The 20,253-nt window shown below is 52.9% G+C and overlaps 1 protein-coding gene across 1 annotated transcript in view; it reads right to left on the reverse strand.

Annotated features, from left to right (window-relative positions):
* HOMER2 (homer scaffold protein 2) overlaps nt 1-19,528 on the reverse strand; it is a 90,149-nt gene extending 70,621 nt beyond the window's left edge. The window contains exon 1 of the mRNA XM_026510551.4: nt 19,355-19,528. Within this exon, the coding sequence (XP_026366336.1) occupies nt 19,355-19,359 (5 nt within the window). The 5' untranslated portion in view covers nt 19,360-19,528. The remainder of the gene's footprint in view (nt 1-19,354) is intronic.
* Between the last annotated feature and the right edge of the window lie 725 nt (nt 19,529-20,253).

Here is a 20,253-nt window from a genome sequence, read left to right on the forward strand (position 1 = left end):
GCCCATACTTCCAATCACCTTTACCTGCCTGTTTCCCACAGCACTTACCACCTTCCATCATGCCATGGGGCGGGGAGCACAATACGTCACCCCCAAAATACAACACTTTGGCATACTGATTATTTTGAATTAAAGTTACTTTAGAAACAGCAGGTCCAAGAATGATAACCTGACTCTCCTCTGTCCCCCTGAAAGCAGGAGGTAAATCATTCCATGAGAAGGTATCCTCCCTGGACCAGGAGGGCAGAGGGCATCCTTATCACCAGAGATCGGGAATTCAAGGCTGAGAAGGTTGTATAACCAAATCCTGTTACTTCCTCACTAATTGAGCATACCAACCCCAAACCTATCTCTCCAATTCCTCACAAATTTATTGTTTCTTTGTCTAAAAGGTGAAAAAGCTGCCTGCTTTGGTCACTTCCTTGAGCCTCCTATCTTCGGGGCTCCCTTAGAAATTAAATTTTTCTCTTGTTAATCTGTTCTGTGTACATTTAATTATTAGACTGGCCAAAGAACCAAAAAGGGAGGAGAGGAAAAGTTTTCCTCCCCTGCCCTCTAAAATTTACTTATTTGTTATATTTTGATTTGTTATGTGTGTCATTTGAATGTAAGCATCGTGAAGGCTGGGATTCTTGTCTGTGTGGTTACTGATATCCCCAGTACATGAACAGCTCCGGGTGCAAATACAGACACTAAACGAATACTTGTTGAATGAATGAGTGAATTAGAATCAACATCCATTTTCCCTGCTGTACCATAAGCTCTACAAGGACAGGGCCAAATCTGTCTTAGTCCTCCCTGGAGGTACTCAGTAAATACGGCTTAAGTGGGCAGAGGCAGGTTTAAGACGTGCACTGCTGGGCTGACTCTGCTGCAGGCAAGGTAACCTCCACCTGGAATTCAGCTCTTCCCCCCTTCCCCAGCCTGCTGGCCGCCACCTCGACACACGTGTTGACTCTGATAAGTCCAAGCACACAACACCGGAAGCCCCTGGACATGGAGACAGGAGGACAGACGTGGTTTCTGCCTCTGCCATGCAAACGTGTGATTCTACGGATGAGGGGAGACTGATGTTACCTGTTACCAACCACTCGAAAATTTTAATTCCCAAAACGGATGACCTAGAAGACCCTCAACCATGAACTTCTTCCAGCAAAAAACACGTAACAAGGTCCCATCCAGGTTTCAGATCATCATGCCAGCCTGTGACTTCCTTTTCAAGGTGCATTCATCATTCACCAGGTTAGTTTAACCATTAGTGGGTATGAGATTTGCTCCGGGGAAAGGGACATATAAATAAACCAAACAATTTTTATAAGATGCAAGGAGAGCACCAAATTTCACTACTTCAGACTCAGTCTGACCCCTTTCCTAGGATGAAGGGACTTGAAACCTTCAACTTCTACGGAGATAAAGTGCGGTTTGATTGGCAAAGCTCTCCTGAAAACCACATCGCTAAGGTGCCTTCCCACCTTTCCACTCAGGTTCCTCATGAGCAAGTCCTCTGTTACAGCCAGGAGAGCCCAGCCACAACAATGCAGCTAGAACATGGAAAGGAAAGGAAGGGGAAGGCGGAAGGGGGAAAGGGGAGGGGAAAGGGAAGGGGGAAGGGAAAGGGAAGGGGGAAGGGAAAGGGAAGAGGAAAGGGAAAGGAAAGGAAAAAAGAGGTCTCATGCATCTTTGAGGCAAACAACGCAGGCAACCACCTAAAGTGTGAACCCCTGACAGATACGTGGGATTCTGAGTCATTGCCAAGAAGAGGGTGAGCAACCTGGGCTTTGGAGAGCTTACAGCCCTGCTCCTGTCAAGATTAATATTGCTATCACTGATCAGATGTAGACCCAGACTAACAGGTTTACTTATCGGAGATTTAGATTCCTATTGCGTGATCTGAATAATGTCCCGGTAGATGTGATCACAGCGTACAGTCCAACGAGACTGAGGAATTTAGTCATCCTGAGAACCTCTGCTGGAACCTGAGACAGAAGGATGAGGAAGGAAACACAGCAGAATGGCTCAGGAGATTCTGGGCGGAAGAAATCTGTGGACCGCTCAGACAGATGTGGGAACAGCCGTGAGCACATCTGTGCAGATCCCTGCTTTGAACTCCTTCCGTTTAAAGGCCTGCTGACAGAACTTCCCTGAGGCACATCTTTCTCAATGACAGTTTAGACTACAAGTCGTACTTTTGAAACACACATCGTTTTTGTCAAGGAACCGTAGAAGTCTTGCTGAGTGTGACCCTCAGAGCTGGACAACATATATAACGGCTGCCAGCCCCTCTTGTCCTGGAGGCATTACCCTAACCCAGTGACTCACCCTCTCCGAACGCCCTTTTCCTCAGCCGTAAATCACACAGCTTAAATGAAATGATATGTATCAGTAATCAATGCACAGTAGTTCCCTTCCCCCTGGCTGAACTCACTTGTCTACAGAGACACAGGACGACAGCATAACGACCGTCTGGCATGACCCTATGTCTGTCCAGCACCTACCAAGCTGCGCCTCAGTGGTACGCCTCCTCTGTCACCACAGAACGGGCAGGTGGGCAGGCGGCTGGGAAATGGTCGGCCAGTTCTGAGATACCACCAGTGCTCCTGGCGGGAGGTAGCCTTCTCTTCCCTACGCACATTCTCCAGAAATTTCCACCAAGGACATATAGAAATCAGTGCCAATACTATAGCGGTTGCGAGGATACGGACTTGGCCTGAGGCCACTGTCATCACTCTCGGGCAGTCACGTGGCAGGGAGGGGACAAATAAGGCCAACTGCAAGTTTGCAGGGCTAATGCAAACAACCGATGGAGGCAGCTTCCCAGAGGAAGCACATGCCATCTTCCTCCTCTTTCATGACATTTCCGGGGTTGCACCAATTTCACCAAACGCTTGAAAGGAAGCTGTCTGAAGCCTCATCGATTTTCCTGAGGAGAACCTCCTCCGGCACCCACCCAAGCTCTCCCCTTGAGGAAGAGGCCCCTGGAGGCTACAGTGTGACCAGACCTGGGTGATACCCGGCTCTCAGTATACTCTACTTAATTATTTAAGGAATGAGACATTGTTTCCTTTGTGGGCAACATTTTCAGAACATTTAAAATTCATGGGCAAAGCCAAGGAGTGGCTTTTTTTAGCTCTCTTCCTTAAAGCAAGTGATACGGCTTTCAATCAGACTGTGGGATTCCAATTCCAGTCTTCCAGAATATTCCAACCTTGGTGAGGCATGCCTGTTTTTAGAAAAAAGACTGAGAGAAAACAAAACATTAAAAAAAAAAAAAAAAAAAAAAAAGGAAGTCCTGACAGAGCCAAACTTGATTAATCATCACTTTTCTCTCATGGGAGTCACTTTTAAATTTAGCGGATCTGATTCTGTTGGTGCCAAAGTAAGGTAGGAGCCCAACCATCCCTCGAACACACTGGGTGCGGGGGCATATGGGGGCCCCCCTAAGACAGAAAGCTGTGCTCAACCCAGGCCCACGAGCCCCAACCAGCTCCACAGGGAACCCAGTGCCAGAGACCATGTAGGGGGACCATGGGGGGCCCATGAGGCAGGCTCACCACCCTGAATGAGGCGTGGGGAGGAGCTAAGGCAATGCCGTAAGGAACAACCCTCCCCATCATGGAGGAGTCAACTGAGGCCCCCAGACAAGTGGATGGCCCACTCCCCGAGATGGTAGTTAATTCTCAGTCTCCGGAAAGGCAGGCAGGTTTCCCAGGGCCCCTGGAGCCCAGAGCTGTGCACCTGAGCACCTGCGTGGGGCTTCGTCTCAGAGACACTCTCCCTGAGGATGGAGAAAATCCGACAACACCCCAAGTTGTTTACTCCTCAAAACAAGAACTGCTGGACAAAGTTCCTGCTGGCATCACAGGCCTCGCCGTTCTGTTACCTGCCCGTGCAGACCCCACCTGTGACAGGTGTTTGCAGGTTCCCTGAGACGCCCACAGAGCCAAACGCAGGCTCGATGTGCCTCCCTCTCCCTGACTCAGGTTCCAGCACTTGAGTCCACACAGAGCGAGCCCCTTCCCCCAAGTGATAGCTGGTCGCCTGCACGGAAACTGCTCTCCCCTCCCCCACCCGCATCTCCCGACCCCAGCTCTCCCTCTCCAGCTAAATGCACCCCCAAGTCTTTTCAACAGTGGTTCTAATCTCTTTTGGGTCAAAGACCCTTTGAAAACCTGACAAAAACAATGGCTATCGCCCCTGAAAAGCATATTCACAGACCCCTGAACTGAACGGAGAGACCACTCTTTAAGACATCCTTCAACCCACCCTCACAGAGCTGGGGAGGGGGCAGGGAGGCACCTGGCTGGCTCCATCGGTGGAGCATGCGACTCTTGATCTCAGGGTTGTGGGTTCGAGCCCCACGTTGGGAGTAACAAATAAATATTAAAAAACAAAAGCGAACAAAAGCCACCCTCACAGAACGTGTCCAGCCCCTCCCGCTCTGCCGCCCCTCCTCCAGATAGCCTTCCGCACATCTAAATTTGGATGAACTCTGTGCCAGAATCAAATGTTGTGGCTGCGCCGCGAGGCAGACCCATCACCTTCCTTATTATAGCTATTCCGTGCTTCGACGAAGGTGTACGACATTTCTGTGGGCATTTGGGATGGACCAATCCCAGGGCTGACTCACACCGAGCTCACCTTCAACTAGAAGGCCCCGCGTCTCTCACACGCTCTGAAAGATCTGCCCCATCACCACACCCCAAGACATGAACGCTCCCCACCCCTTCTTGGGAGAGCCGGGAGACCACACCTTCCTGGCCTCAGGCTTCACTCAGGCTCCAGGCCCTTCCCTAGGCTGTCCACTCCTCCACAGACTTGCTGATATCTGTCCAGAGATCCGCAGACACCAGCAGTCCAGCCGGGGTGTTCCCTTCACCTTCACGCCTTCCCTGAAACCAGGCTGGTACTCGAGGACTGCACACAGCTCTGCTCCTCTCCCCTCGCACGTGGGCACAATACCCGGGGAGAGAGATGATGGTGTCCTTGTGGCCCTAGCCGGAGAATTTCTCCACGCCCTTGGAGGCTAGGCCATCCCAGCCACCTGCCTCCCACCGTGCTCACCAGCCTCCAAGTCATTTCCTGCCGCTGACCGGGGGCTTCGGCTCCGGGCCAAGCTTCGCTCACTGCCTACCACGTGTCACGGTCGCCACGCACCTGGATAACCCCCAACACCCTGGACTCAGTTCCCCATCCTCCGCTGCAATGCCTTCTTCCCTGAACCCTTCGGTGGTGCTCTCCCACAGCCAGGCGTGGGACCCCTCGTCTCCAGGAAAGCACCCCCTCAGAAGGTGACTTTCGGGTCCCTGGCTTCTTGCCCACACGACCCATCGTTCCAGCTTGCTTGCGTATGTACTTCCCATCTCACAGACACCCCCAATCCACTAACATACTCGCTCTCCGCCAGCCCCTTCCTGGCTTCCCTCTGGAGGACACTCCACAGCCCCGACCCAGCCCCGTCACTGCTGGGTCCGTCACTGCTGCCAATCCCGTGTGAGGACCCGACCTCCCCAGCCAGGTGCACCCTGCCATCCGCCCCCTCCAGGCCCACACCCAAGCCACTGGGCAACATCGCAAAACTGGGTGGACAAGTTTCACTCTAAATTCATGTTCTCTGACCTCAAACAGTCACTCTGCAGTGGCCCGCAAGCTTGGGGTTCTCTAGTAGGCTTGCCACACACTCCCAGATAATCCACACCTTCTTCTGCTCAAACTTCCCACACCCTGCCCTCCACCCCAGCTCCAGGCTCGTGACCCTGCCCCACACTTCTCGGAGAAAACAGGAGCCACAATCAGAGCTCCTGCACCTTCCTCCATACCCAAACCTGCCTGTATCTGCCCCTGCCGGGGTCTCCCTCCCCACTCCAAGGGCCAGCCCTTCCCCTGGGGCTGAACCCCACCCCTGTCCTCCCCTGTGAGCCTTGGCTCCTCCATCACCCGCCTTCTCTCTGGCATTCCGCATCCATGTGCGCTGGGGTCCTCCTATCTTAAACACATCTTCCCTTCACCAGCGGCTTCTCGTGTTCTTGTCCTGCTCTCCACTCCCTCTCTGCTTCCCAGCCTCCCTTCACGGTCAACCACGTGGCCTGTGGTTCTACCTCACCACTGACCCAGCTCACGTGAGGGCCACCTGCAGGTACCACTGCCTCCCGGTCAGAGGCCACTTCTCAGCAGCGCAACACGAATGCCCAAGCCCTCCTCCTGGGACACTTCTCCATCGGCCACCCCGATGCCATCAGCCCAGTTCCTCTTCCATCCCCGGCACTCCTGCCCCTCTTCCTGGCGGGCTCCTCATCCTGGACCACCGTGGACACAGGGGTGCTCCAGGCTTGACCCCCAGCCCTCTCCTCCCCTGCCCACCCTCTCTCCATCATGATCTTGCCCTATCTCCAGTCTGACTTCCACTGAGCCCCACACACATATAGTTAACCGCCTTCTCCCCCACTCCACTCACTGCCTCAAGCTCGACATGTGGATTCTTGACCTTGACTCCCCAGCCCCACTCCTGACCTGCTCCTCCTCCACGTTTCCCCACATCTACTGGGTGCTTAAACCAGAAAACAAAGGAGTCCTCCTATTTCCCCCCCTCCCTCATCCCTTACTCCACATCTAGTCCCTCTGAAAGTCCTGGCAAACCCATCTCCAAGCTCCAAGGAATCTGCCCACTCCTCTCCCTCCCCTCTGCAACCTTCTTAGCCTCAGACAGCATCCTCGGTCACCTGGAGCCCAGGAACCTTGACCCTGCTCCAATTCTTGTCCCCTTCTTCTCCAGTCTCCGCAGAGCACAGGTGTAATCTTCCTAAAACTGAAGGAGGAGTGTATCACCCTTCAATCTTACTGATTTCAATTTCTCAAACATTCCGGGCAGCTCCTTCCCATTCTCAGGCTGTACTCCTGCCCCTCCTTTGACCTGGAGTGCTCCGTTCCCGTTCTTTGCACAAGGCGGCAGCTTAAATGTCACGTCTAGAGAGGCGTCTCCGAGCCTTGCATTCTAAAGTCTGTCTCAGCCCTTGCTTCGTTCCCTCACGGCGCTGAGCACAACCTGCAGGTCATCTTGTTTGCACATCCATTTATGACCAGATGTAGGGAGACATGCAGAATCCCTCTCCTTCACTAAAATGTAAATTCCATGGTAAGAGGGACCGTGTCTGATTTGCTCGTTATTGATTACATGTTGAAACCATGATATTTTGGAATATACTGGCTTCAAACAAATTACAACTTATTTCACCTGTTTCTTTTTGCTTTTTTAATGTGGATATTAGAACATGAAAAATTCCATATGTGGCACTGATAGTTCCATTGGACCGGCTGGTCTGGTGGTCAAGGATGGGGGAGGGGCAGGGAATGATACGCTGACATAACATTGCATCAGAATGAAATGTTTTAGGTGATAAGCAATATACAGGGGCATGGGCCACATGCTCAGGGCACGCAGAAGACAGGCCGGTCAGGCTAGGTTACAGCAGGCTTGAAATGCCAAACAAATGAGGCTGAAGTCACAGATCACTGCTACTGCGCTGGGGCCGAGCAAGTAGTTTCCGTCAAGTGTTCAACACATGTGCGCATGTGAAGACCAGCACTGGGATGGGATGACAGAGGACGTGTTTCAACACGGCCAGAGAGCAAGTATCCTAATGTCCATGCCAACTCTAGTGGGTTCCCAGGCCTCTGCAAATGAACACACAGTCTAGATATTCTTGTCTGCACGAGACTCAACGCTTCCATCTCCTTCTCTCCCCTTCTTAAAGAATTAGGCTCATCTAGAGAGACAGGTTTTGTTAGAACTCGGGCTCTCTGGCCAGCTCGACTTTGGGCCACCGTGAGACTCCCTGAGTGGGGCGGGGGGAGGGGTGAAGTGCAGCAGCAACCAGCCCACCTTCCACGACACACCTGTGAAGCCCCATGGGGGTGGGGGCACCGACAATCTGCCACCACCCTGCTTCTGCCCTCAGGCGTGGAGCTTACCCTCCAGGTCAGCACATTAACGTTCATCCCTCCAAGAGATTATCTGCTCCCGTGGACAAGGAAGTCTGCTTCTCACAGAGGTTAATAAACTTACAGATCTCATTACTCAGAGAGGTCATGCTGGCAAGAATTTTAATGCATTTTTGAGAAAGGGTCTGGGAGAGTTATTAAAACAGAACACTGGCCATGCGGAGGAGCGAGGGCGGAAAGGTGACTGATGGGGATGGAGCAGGCTCCCCCTCCTCCCGCATGGCGTCCCCCAGCTGCGGATGGCACAGCACTCAAGTCCAGCCCACCCCGTCTCTGTATGCCCACATCCGGGTCCGGGACCCTTTGACTCTGCTCCTGCTCCCAGGTCGCTGGGCATGTTGGCGAGTTTTCTAGTTGTGGCGACTGGCACTTTCACAAGCTCCTGCTCTTGGAGCTCCAGCTGGGCCCTCAAGGTTACTCACAAGTGTGTACCTGCCCCCAGCTAACTCCCTGCCCCAACCTCCACAACCAGATGCAGGAAAGCATTTATTTCCTCCTCTTCTACCCTGGTCCTCAGATCAGTTCATTAGCTCACGCTGAGTAGGAAAGCCAGCCCACCCAGCTCCTCGTTCCCCATCCCGCCACAGCCTCAGAATGCCTCCATTCCTGCACCGCATCTCGTCTCAGAGGATGACCCTCTGGGCACTCTGGAGGCTCACTCCGCCCCAGAGGCTCTGGCTCTAGTTTCCTCCTGCCTCACTGTCTCTAGTATCTCTGGTCTCCTCCTTTCCTTTGCCCTCAGCTCCCAACACACTCAATTTATGAGACAAAGTCAACCTTCCTTCCACCTGACTCAGCCGCCAGCTCACCTCCATCTTTGGCCAGACTGTCTACTCCTCACCATGTACCCACTCCCTGACAGGACTTAAATGGGTTGGAGCTTTACACTGGCCTAGACCTCCCCTTAACATCCATCCATGCCTTAACACCCGCCCCACACTGCGGGACTTGGGGTACACCTTGGGTCCCCACCTTTCTCCAAGTTTTCTGAGGCCATGGCCCCAAGAGCAGCCACCCGCTTGGCCTCCTCTCCTCTGGCTCCCAAGACATCTCTCACCTCTGCTTTCCTCAGACGCTTCTGGCCTCTGTCTCATCCACTGGCTTCTTCTCAATCCCTTCAGCTGACCCAGAGCTGCACTGTCATCTTCCTGACCTGTCCTCTCCTTGGGAGACCAAATCCAGAGATGATGGCTCCCAAATCCATACCTCTGGCTCTCTTCTGACTGCTGAGTGCTGGAGCCGAATTTCCCCCTACAGAGGCCACCCCATGAAAGATCCACCACCAATGGAAATTCATCATATCCACCCAAACTAAGCTCTAACTGCCCCCCCCCAAACTGAACTTCCCCTTGTGATCCCAACCTCAGCCAATGGCACCCACCATGCCATCGAGAAACATCTGAGCGGCTGGCAACCCAGCCTCTTCCTTTCCCTCATCCCAGCAATCAAGAGCTGTGGGTCCATGGGCCATATGACTTGCATGGGGGATGTGGCCCCCAGGAAGTTCATCTGAAGAACATGGGTTTTGCTCCCAGACTCAAGCCAGATTCCCAAACTCTGCCCCTTCCTGTGGGAACCTGCTCGGATCACTGAATCAGTCCAGGCCAGTTTCCCAACCACAAAAGTGGGGACTGTGAGAGTTAGGTGAGATATTGACACAGTAACCCCACTGCCAATGTCTCATGAAGTGATGGCCTCATTTGTGTCCCAATTTAGTGACGCTATAGGAAAGACTCTCCAGCCTTCCCAGCAGGGTGCCGGACATATATTGTCCATTTTCTTGTATTTCGAGTATTCCCAGAAGCTGCCTCGGATCCCTTACTGAACAGGGCGAGGTTGACACCATATACGCCTGTGCTGGTCTTCTCTCTCCCCTCCTCCCCTCTGTTCCCGACATGGTCCACTAACTCTCCACACTCCCTCTCCGCGACAGCCTCTGGAATAACTATCTTGCTCCCAGTATTGCTCTCGTCTTCAAGCCCAAAGATGTCCTCTCCTGGCCTGTAGACTGAAGTCCAAACTCCCAGGTAGACAGCACGCTTCCGCCTCCCACCCTGTCTTCTCCTGCTCCCCAAGCTCACTGCCTGCCACCACCTCGGCCAGGTCTCATTCTTTGGTCCCAGGACCGCCTGCTCCCCTCCCTGCGGCCTCATCTCTGGCTGGCTCCCTGCGACCCACAGGACTAAGTCCCAGCACCGTGGCGCAGCAGGCTTACCCCCCACCAACCTTCTGTGCTCCTGAGCTGGCCGTACACCTCACGCTCTCCCTCACCTCCCTGCCCACTACTCACAGCTGAGGCACATCAAAATGTGCACTTCCTCGACTCTTCACAATGACCCTATGATGTCAGTACTATTATTGTTCCATTTCACAGATGAGGACATTGACGTTCAAAGGAGGTCAGTGCCTAGCCCCAGGTCACGCAGCCAGATGAGTGGTAAGCCAGGACTGAGCTCAGGGTCTCTGTGCTCAGGCCCCATGCTCACCACTTCCCATGGGCATGGGCAGTGCTCTGTGTCTACATGTCTCCCGCTACCCCACCCAAACTCCACCTCATCTGCCTGGGAAACTCCTACACATCCTTCAAGACCCAGTTCAAAGGTCACGTCCTGCAAGAAGCCTTCTCACCCCCTCACAGAAGAAAACACTTTATCCATGTTCCTATTTCAACAACAGGGCCTGTCTCAGTGCCCTCATGACCTGTCACCATCCTTCTCCCTCAGGAGGGGAAGGACCCTGTTCTACACCCTGTCTTCCTGGTGCCTGGCCCAGAGATGGCGCTCGACGGGCAGGCGGTGGTCACTGGTTAGAGGCTCAAGAAATACAGGAACTGAGGAAGAGATGGGGGTGATGAGAAAAGAGTCTGGCGGAGCAGGTGAGGGCCACAAACCAAAAGGCCCTGAAACCTACTGGTACACAGTCCACACGGCCCCCGGCCCCATATTCCCTGCGCTGATCCCTGAGGTAATGTCTGATGTCCTCCTTCCCCACTGGACTGCAAGCCTCAGGGGGCCACAAACGTGGATGGTCTCTTGAATTTCTTGAATGAATGAATGAATATATGAATAATCAAATGGAGGGTTCTCTGACCGGCAACATGAATCCTTGGTCTGATGCCCAGAACGGGGAGAAACCCCTCATTCTGTCATCCACATTTACACCTCCCCGTGAAAACAACTGGTCGGCAGACTGGCTTTCCTGTTGGCATCCGTGGGTCGGCTCTGCTGACCCTCACCATCCTCTGGCCAGTGACCCTCCTGCACCCACACCACGGGAGAGGTTTCGTGCTACGAGCAAGGCTGCAGAGGGCAGGCTTCATGTTGTCAGGGCCGCCCGGTGACAGGGAGCCGACTCTGGCAGGGCTCGGGACTGGGAGCAAGCAGCTGAGGACTGAAGCGGGGGGAGGGGGGGCCGGGAGCCCAATCCAAGATGAGGAATGGGATATCCCTGACCACATATTCCAGAAGGTTCCTCAGGGGTCACCCGCCAAACCCCACCCAACGCAGACACGATGGCGAGGACAATGACAAGGATGATAAACCCGGCCACCGGGGCATTGAGCACTTCGGTGCTGGGCACTGTGCTAAGTGCTTTAGACTCATCCCCTCGCTCAGTCCCCTCGTTGTGCGTGTAACAGATGAAGACAGTGACATCTGAGAGAGAAAATGCCTGGTTCAAGCACACAGCCCGGGGAGCTGGGTCTGTACTTCACTTCACCATCCTCCTGGCCCCCCTGACAAGTGGCCGCAGTGACCCTGAGGTGAGCCACTGGGCGAGAGTTCTCTCTTCGGTCACTCGGAGGCGTCAGAGAGCTCTTCCTCAAACTGCAGCAGCTGAAAGCAGCCTGGAAGCCAGCTCTAGGGGAGCTCCTCTTCCAGCCCTTCGGAGCCTCCCAGAACAGGCTCCATTCCTTTCCACCATGAGGACCTTCCCCATCCCCTCCTCCCCTGGGGCAAAGAAGTCAAAGCAATTCTCCTTCTCTCCATGTATCCGAACAACTCCATTAAAAGCCTTCCCAATTAGAGATCCCAGAAGGAATCCAGTGCCCAGGCAGCAGGGTCTGTGATATTCCTCACTAATTGGGTCCCTGTGGATACCCCCGACCCAATAATCCACAGACGAGAGTACCCCCCAGAGCCAACGGACAAAGAGCCTCAGCCGCCCTAACTTGTGACCTCCCCAGGGCAAGGCAAAAAGAAAGGGTCCCTCCCTCAACTGGGACCCAGCTTCAATTCCGCTGGGAGACACCTGTATACCAGCCTAGGTTCTTAACGCACCCCTCTCAGGCTAACTGCTTTGCCTGGTGGCGATGCCATGGTCCCCAATTCCCCAGAGCCATAATAACAGGACCATCAACCAGGCTTGTGAATAAAAAATTTTTTCCCCTTAAATCTCTCTAGTCGTTGACAAATGTCTAAATGTGTTCCCCACAAGCATATTTTTATTCTAACAAGCTAATTTGAAATATAATTTAAATAAATTCTACCAGAACGATACCATATGACGAACAGCGCACGGTGGCAGAAATGCTGGAGACTTCCTCGTGGTTTAGCGAGGCTCCCAACCTGCCACTGCCCCCGCAAGCGCACCCCACTAGGAAACTGTGCCACGATTCCAGTGCTCACCTCCAGACCCAGAAACACTGCACCACATCTAGAAACATGGACACACTGGGGAAGGAAACAAAGCCTAACTCTCAAGATCTAGAAGGTCAGGACTTGGCACCTGAGATTTCTAATATTCTGAAAAATGCTTTTTCTCTATTGTAAATCTGTTTTTGGACTGGTGTTCACCTTTTTCTTTTCATTGTTAAAAAAAATTATTGAAGCCTAACTGACGTACAATGTCACAGGAGTTTCGTGCTTACTGCATTTTTGAGAAAGGTGGAGTCAAGTTTTTCTTTTCAAGTGCTTCCCATCCCCACCCCATGGACCAAAGGGAAGTCTATTTCCACAGGTTTGAGATGCCTGTGCTGGCTGAGCTGAACAGGATTTATCCAGGTTTTGTGTGTGTTTTAGTTGCCTTACAACGGAAGCAGGGAATATAATCAATCCTTCCCATATATACGTCCCTACCAACCTTCTTGCCAAGGGAATTCTCTGAAGGAGGGACTGCGGTGCCCACCAGTCAAAGGGCTTTAAAGCAGAAGAGGCACTGGGGGGGGGAGGGGGGACATGGGTGCTTTCTGCTTGCAGAGAACCTTCTCTTCCAGGTTTGAAAGGAGAATCACTCTGCTCTGATACTTCCAAACAGGCAGAAACAATCTGAGCAGCTGGGTCCTAGTCCACCAACCACCCTTAGCAACAACGATGGATCCTTGATGTTCTTACCAAGATTCACTAAGGAGCCGTGACTCACCCAAAATTACACAGTCACCGCAAATTACCCAATGTTAATTGTGATGCTGGTTTCTCTAGCATTTCTTTCCTTCGGTAATTCATTTAGAGCAACCGACTGCTTTAAGGAATTGTCAAAACGTCTTTTTTTTTTTTTTTTTCCAAATACCCTGCCTTGTTCTAGAAGGCCTTCAAACAAGTTTACAAAGCTGTATGAACTTTAGCAAAACGACAACCTAGGACTAGGTGTGGATTTGTGTGCTGGTGTATATTTATAGTTCCTGGCATGAAAAGATGTCCACTCAAGGTATTTCAAGTTGCAAAACTTATGTTACAAAACAGATGTAGGATATGATTCCATTTTGTTAAAAATACATTTGTTCCAGGTAGACCTACATGTAGACACAGAGACACAGATACACGGGAAGAAGTCTGCAAAGACAGCGGACTGCTGATGGAGGTCATCCCTGAGACGTGGGATAACAAGTAATTTTCACTTCCTTCTTTATGCTGTTATGTTTTAGTATGAACGTGTAGCATTTTTATAATTAGAAAAAAGCTATTTTCATTTTGTTAAAAAAAAAAGAAGAAGCGGTAGATGAGCAAGAGTGAAGGTAAACAAGGGTAGGGCTGCAAGAGGAAATGGGGAATAAGGGCAATGGATGAGGTCTGAGAAATTTGCTACGAGTGACCACATATTTAACTCTAAGTTCCCCAGGAGCCACTATACAAAAGAGAGCTAATGATTTACACAAATCACCACGTCCACCTGACAAACCACCTGCCCAGCTCTGAGTCCTCCTTCAAGGGATTGTGCAGGCACCGCAAATGCGCCCTTGTCAAACTCCATCGTCAAACCCTCAGGGATAAGGGGTTTCAGGGCTGCTTCCAACAAGAAGGATGGCGTCTCCCCAGAGTAAGAGTCAACCCGAAGAGTGTTCACTCATTCCTATTCCTTCACTCATTCATGCCATACATAGCTATTTAGTGCCTGCCCTATTCCAAATACTGTAGTTCTTCCCAACTCTGGCACAGAAGGTGACACTAAGGGCCCCCAACATAATGAGGGTGATCCTAAATGCTAACAGCCCCCTGGCACTCCCTATAGCATACTGGGGCATCTGTCCTAAGTGCCCCAAATAGGCTGGCACCGCCTCCAACACCCTATGGATGACAACATTTTGTTTCAACTCACATGTAAAGCTGGTACTTCTCTATGTGGCTTACCTCCAATTCTAAAATACAAACTCCTTAAGGGCAGGAGTGACCTAGTAGGTCTGCTCATCCTGCATCTCTAACAGACCTTCCAAATGCCTTACAGATGAACAGATAGAACGAACCTTAGGAAGTGAAGCTTAGAAAACCCAAGACAGGACCAAGAAAGACAAGTTCCCTCAATGTATCTGAGAGGCGATATCTGTTTTAGTCAACATGAACCTCAGAGCAAAGCCCCTACTTTGCAGGAGGAATGGAAAATTAGAGGGGAAGGAATGAACAGCAACAGAAAGTAACCAGTCTAGATTACTGAAAGAAGGCCCAAGGTGTCAGATAACCACGATTGTGCCCGCCGCACACTGCAGTGTAATCTTGGCTGGACAGAATAAATGAGTGTAAACTGAAGCCAAACAGAACTACAGTAGATCTTGTTTGTAAACAATGGCAAAATCAGCTAAAAGACACAACAGTGGGCAAGCTGGCTTCTCTGTTACCTTTTGCAGGCGGGTAAAAAGATAATTTACAACCCCAATACTCGGATGACAGCTGACAGCCCGAAAATTAACCCAAGTCATAATAAGAGCTAAATGGCTTGCTTTAGCATTAAAAGAAAATTGCATCCAAATGTGGTTTCTTTCTCTCTTGGCCCTTGCAACCCTCAATTAAGCAAGCCATATGAAAGGTAATCCAAAAATTATCACAACTTCCAGGCCAGCATCCAAGCAAGGCACCACAATCAAGCATTAACTCCATCAAAAAATCCTGGGGGCCTATTAGGTGCCAGTCACTGTGCTAGGTGTTGAGAGATACTGGTGACAAAGCTAAGACTCAATCCTTGTGGGATGCTACAGGGGAAGACAGATTATAAATACGTAAACAAAGCCCAAATGACTGCAGGTGTATGTGGTGAGCACTTGCAGACGAAAAGGTGTGGCTACGTTAGCAAGTAATGGCGGTGCTCAGCAAAGACTCTGCAGGTGACCCTGGTGGTGTAATCAGAAGCATGAGGAAGAGGAAAGTATTTGCAGAGCCAGGGCAGGAACAGCCCAGGCAGAGGGAAGAGCAAGCTCAAGGATCCCCAGGCAGAGCAAGAACAGAAACAAGGCTCACGTTAGCAGAAGGCCAGAGTGACGGGGGAAGCTGGGGATGAGGCACTGACCAGCCCCCTGTGGCTGAAGGGTGTTCAAGGAAGAGCGTGACATGATCTGATCTGCGATTTTAAAAGCCAGTCACTCGGGCTCCCAGGTGGAGAACGGACTGGAGATATCCAGGCTGGATGCTGGGGGACCTGTTAGGACGTCGGTCCAGGAAAGAGGCAAGGGTGGCCAGGACCAGAGTGGGAGCTATGATGATGAGGACAGGTGGACACCAGATAATATCCTGGAGGTGGAACGGTGGGACTCACTGATTGCATCGATGTGGAGGGTGAGGGAGAGGAGAAGCAAGGACCACTATCAGCAAGAGGCTGGGTGGTGGGGTCATTGACTGGGACGGAGAAGATGAAGGAGAAGCTGGAAAGGGTATCAAGAGCTCCATTCATGGACAAGAATTGGAAGCCCCAAGAAGGGCTGTGTTGGAAATAAAAATATGGGAGTCACCAGCAGGGGTGGGGTGGGGGCTGGATAACATTATAGGAAGAGAGTATCGACAGCACAAAGGAAGCTGGTCCAGTCCCTAAGCAGCCCCACCATTCGGAGGTCAGAAGAGCAACAGCAGGGAGAACGAAGAGGAACAACCAGGAAGGTGAGCAGAAAACCAGGAGAGTGTGGTGGCCAGAAGCTGGAGGGTGGTGGGAGAATAGGGAATGAGGGAGTTGTTCCAGGGAGGAGGGAGTGGCCACTGGTGAGGAACATGCCCAAGGGACTAACACAAGGACAGAGATCTGACAGCACGCAGGTTACCAGGGACCCCGCAGTTGGGGGTGGGACTGCAGAGCGTGGAGGGTAACGAATGGTAGGAGAAGAAAACCAATGGAGAGAGTGGGTTTGGGACATATCATCTGAGATGTGTTCAGGTGAAGGGGAGCAAAGAAGCAAGAGAGAGAAGACGACAGAAGCTAAAGCTAAGCTCTCCAATATGGCAGCAACTACCCACATGTGGCTATTTCAATTAAATTAAAAATTCAGATCCTCGGTCACACTAGACACATTTCAAGTGCCCCACAGCCACATGTGGCTGGTGGCAGCTGTACTGGGCCATGCAGACACAGCACATTCCCATCAGTGTGGAAAGGTCACCTGGACAGCACTGAACCAAAACCCATGTGTATACGGAAGGGAAAGGACAGGAAAGGCCCTGGAGGGAGGGAGGTGGCCTGACGAGGCAAGAGGGGACAGGATGGACAGTCCTGAGTGGGGGACAACAGGAAGGCCTGGCCAGCCACTGAGACAGGTGGCAAGAAAGCCCCCAGGGCAGCTGCATGCAGGACGACCGGCAGCAGGGACATGAGGCTTTCCTCCGTCTGTGGCTCCTGGTTTGTCAGTGAAGGGAGGCAAGGTGTGTGTGGGGAGAAAGAGGTCTAAGGAGAGAAGGTAGGAAACGGCAGCCTCGGGGACAGAAAACACAAACTTATTGGGGAAACCACACGCTTAATGCAAAACACTTCACAGAAGAGAAGCGGAAAACAGTGAATGTCCGAAAGAGGAAAAGCATCTTAAGTGGGGAAGAAGTAAACTCAGATTTTGTTTTTCCTTAAGTCCTGGCCACGGCTGCGCTGTCGAGCCGTAACAGGGCTGTAGGACCACAGGGAGGTTCTCCACTGGCTGCCCTTCTGTTCTTCCCCCTCACCCTACTCCACTCTCGGAAAGGATGACATTGGTTCTATTTTAGGTGAAAATGGCTCCCTCCACCCTCCTCTGTCTGAACTGCTCATCCAGCCTTAGCTCCATCTCAATTTACAGCCATGGGATGTATGTTCACATAAATTACAGAAGGGGATATATCGAAACTGGTAGAAGTAGGCAGGAGTTACGAAGCAGCCCTCACCTACAAGAAGTGAGTAACAGACGTGTACCGAATGGCGCCACGTTCCATTCAAGCAAGATCCCCAAGCTACTCCTCCCTGATGCTCCACAAACAAAAATTACCTTCTGACATTTTCTTTAAGCTTTTGAGTAAACATTTTCATTTCCACAGAACTGTTTGATCTCAACGACAGAGTTACAGTATCTGGTTTTGATCACGCAAGTGTGTTGAGTTGGTTTTGTGCTGTCAGTGGTGGGGGGGGGGTGGCAGAGAGTTAAAATTACCAGATCCCTTTTATCTTCCATCTTGAGACCTACATTTGCCAACTCCTCCCCCCCCCGTACATTTTTTTTTTTTAAGTATGAAATCTGAGAACCTCAAAGGTTCCCACTGCACAAAGAGCAATCCTTTCATAGTCTACCAAGAGGTCACTGGAAATGTGACAGAAAACCTGCTTCCCCACCAGTGTGCCTCTGGTATAATCACCCACAGTTTCTCTATGTGTGAAATCTCCCGGATTGGCACCAAAGTCTTAAGCAAATCTCTTGGCCCCTTTCTCTCCCCTCTGTCCTGTTCACGGAGGTCTGGAGCCCTCACACTTCCCTTCATTCAAATTCCTCTCAGCCTGCCTGTGGTTCCTCCTGACACCTTGCAGACCCCACAGATAACGTTCACAGGGTAAGATGACTCCAGAAACTTACCTGGAGTGAGGTGCCATAGAGCCACTGACCGGTGGGAGCTAGATCAGGCTACCAGGACAATCTCAGCCCTTTCCACTCCTCCCCAACTCCATACAGAAAAGCACGATCTCTAAACCCACCCAGCACCCAGCAGAAGTCTTAGGGTCATGAGAAGAACTGTCTGAACGGCGCTAAGCACAGCAGCAGGGGACACAGAGATCCAGGAACTCAGGTTCACTGACCCCCCCCACCCACCCCTGTGGCCGCTGTCAGGCTGTGGCTTCCCCTCAGCGGATGCACGAAATGTCCTACAAACACTCATTGGCTGCCCAACCTGGGGAGAGTCACCGAACCACTTAAGGCATCAGTTTTCTCATCTGTAAAATGGGCATAATAACTGTTCCCGGAATAAGGAGGAAGCACCTCACCACGTGCTCCCATCGGCTGAGCAGATGTAAGGAGTTAATCGTGTTAGCACAGTGGCTCCCTGACTCACGGCGCCTACTGTTCAGAGACGCCAAGGAGAAATTAATCCTGTTTTTTAAATTACTTTATATACTCCCAAGCATTAGTCACTTGGACAGAGTATTTCAACTTCTCCCCTGAGCATCTTACTCCGTATGTCGAAGACTGGAGCCTCACCCCGGCTCCTTCCATACTTCCATCACCCTGGTCCGTCTCAAAGCGGAGTCAAAGTCCACTATTCCTACGCTCCGGGAGGGGAGTTGGGGAGGGGGGGTCATGATTATTTCGGCTGTTCCCTTTGCACGAAACTTCTATTTCCATTTTGCTGGTCATAAACCCAGTCGTGGAGGACGACAAACTGCTTCTCACACTCGCAAACCCAGGCCCGGGAGTTGATCGCGCCCTGGACCGCCGTCCCCGCCGCTGCCGCGCGCCGGGGCCGGCTCGGAGGCGGAGGGCCACGGGCGCGGGGCCGAAAGTCCGCGCCAAGGCCAGGCTGCCCCTGCCGGGGACCTGCGCGCCCAAGCGGAGGGCGCAGGGCGCGGGGTCGGCAGCCCCTCGGGCTGGCAGGCGCCGGCCGCGCGCTCGCCCCCGGCCCCCGGCGCAGGGAGGGGGCGCGCGGGCAGAGGGCGCCGGCCCCCGGGGGGCTCCGAGCCGGGGACGCGTCGCGGCCGCTCCGGCGCGAGCCGGCTCACTCACCCCATCTCCGGCGCTGCTCCGCCGGCCGCTCCGACGGGCCCTCTGGCGCTCGTTCCCCGCGCGCTCCGCAGCCGCTCCCCGCGCTGCACATGCGGCGGCCCGTGCGCGCCCGGCTCAGCCCCGGCGCCGCTCCATTCCGCGGGGCTGCGCGGCTGCCGCTGTTGCCGCCGCCGCCGCCAGGCGCGGGCGGGCGGGGGCTGGGCCGGCGGGGGCTGGGCGGCCGCGCTCGGGCCCCGCCCCGCCCCGCCCCGCTCCCCGCGCCGGCTCCTTACGTAACCTCGGGGCCCCCGGCCGCGGCGCCCGGCCAGGGGCGGGGGGCGCGGCCGCGCGCTCTCCGCCAGCCTTCCCGGAGGCCCCCTTCCCGCGGCGGGCGGCGTGGGGGCGCCCCGCCCCCGGCCGGCCCGTGGGGGCTTGGCGCAGGGCCTCCGGGAGGGCATCCCGCCTGCTGGATCGAGAGTCGCACTCGCAGCTGAAGGGACTTTGGGGCCATCCTACGATTGCATATGAGGGAACTGAGGACCCGGCGGGGGAAGTGAGTGGCCCAAGGTCACATTTTCAGACCCGAGCTCAGGTTCCCAGAACCTGAGATGGGCACGGTCATGCCCCTCCGTGAAGCCCACCTTCATTTCTCTGTCCATTGCTAGGCTCGATGGCTCAGGGTACCCGCCGCCATGAAATTTCGGGAAGCCAACGTGGCAGGAAGAATACTGCACCTGCAGCAGGTGTTCTGGGCTCTTCCCGGGGTAATGATGGGACTGGGCTCCCAATTAGAGCGTAATAGCTTTTAAGGAGGCTTAATTAAGCTTGGTTTTATTCTTAGAGCAAGGGAAATTGAGATAGCAAGAAGAAGAACTTAAAGAAGCGCAGTCCCTGAATCCCCTGTCCACACAGCATGTTCT

This window comes from Ursus arctos, unplaced genomic scaffold (genome assembly GCF_023065955.2).
Source record: "Ursus arctos isolate Adak ecotype North America unplaced genomic scaffold, UrsArc2.0 scaffold_28, whole genome shotgun sequence".
Classification (NCBI taxonomy): Eukaryota; Metazoa; Chordata; class Mammalia; order Carnivora; family Ursidae; genus Ursus; species Ursus arctos.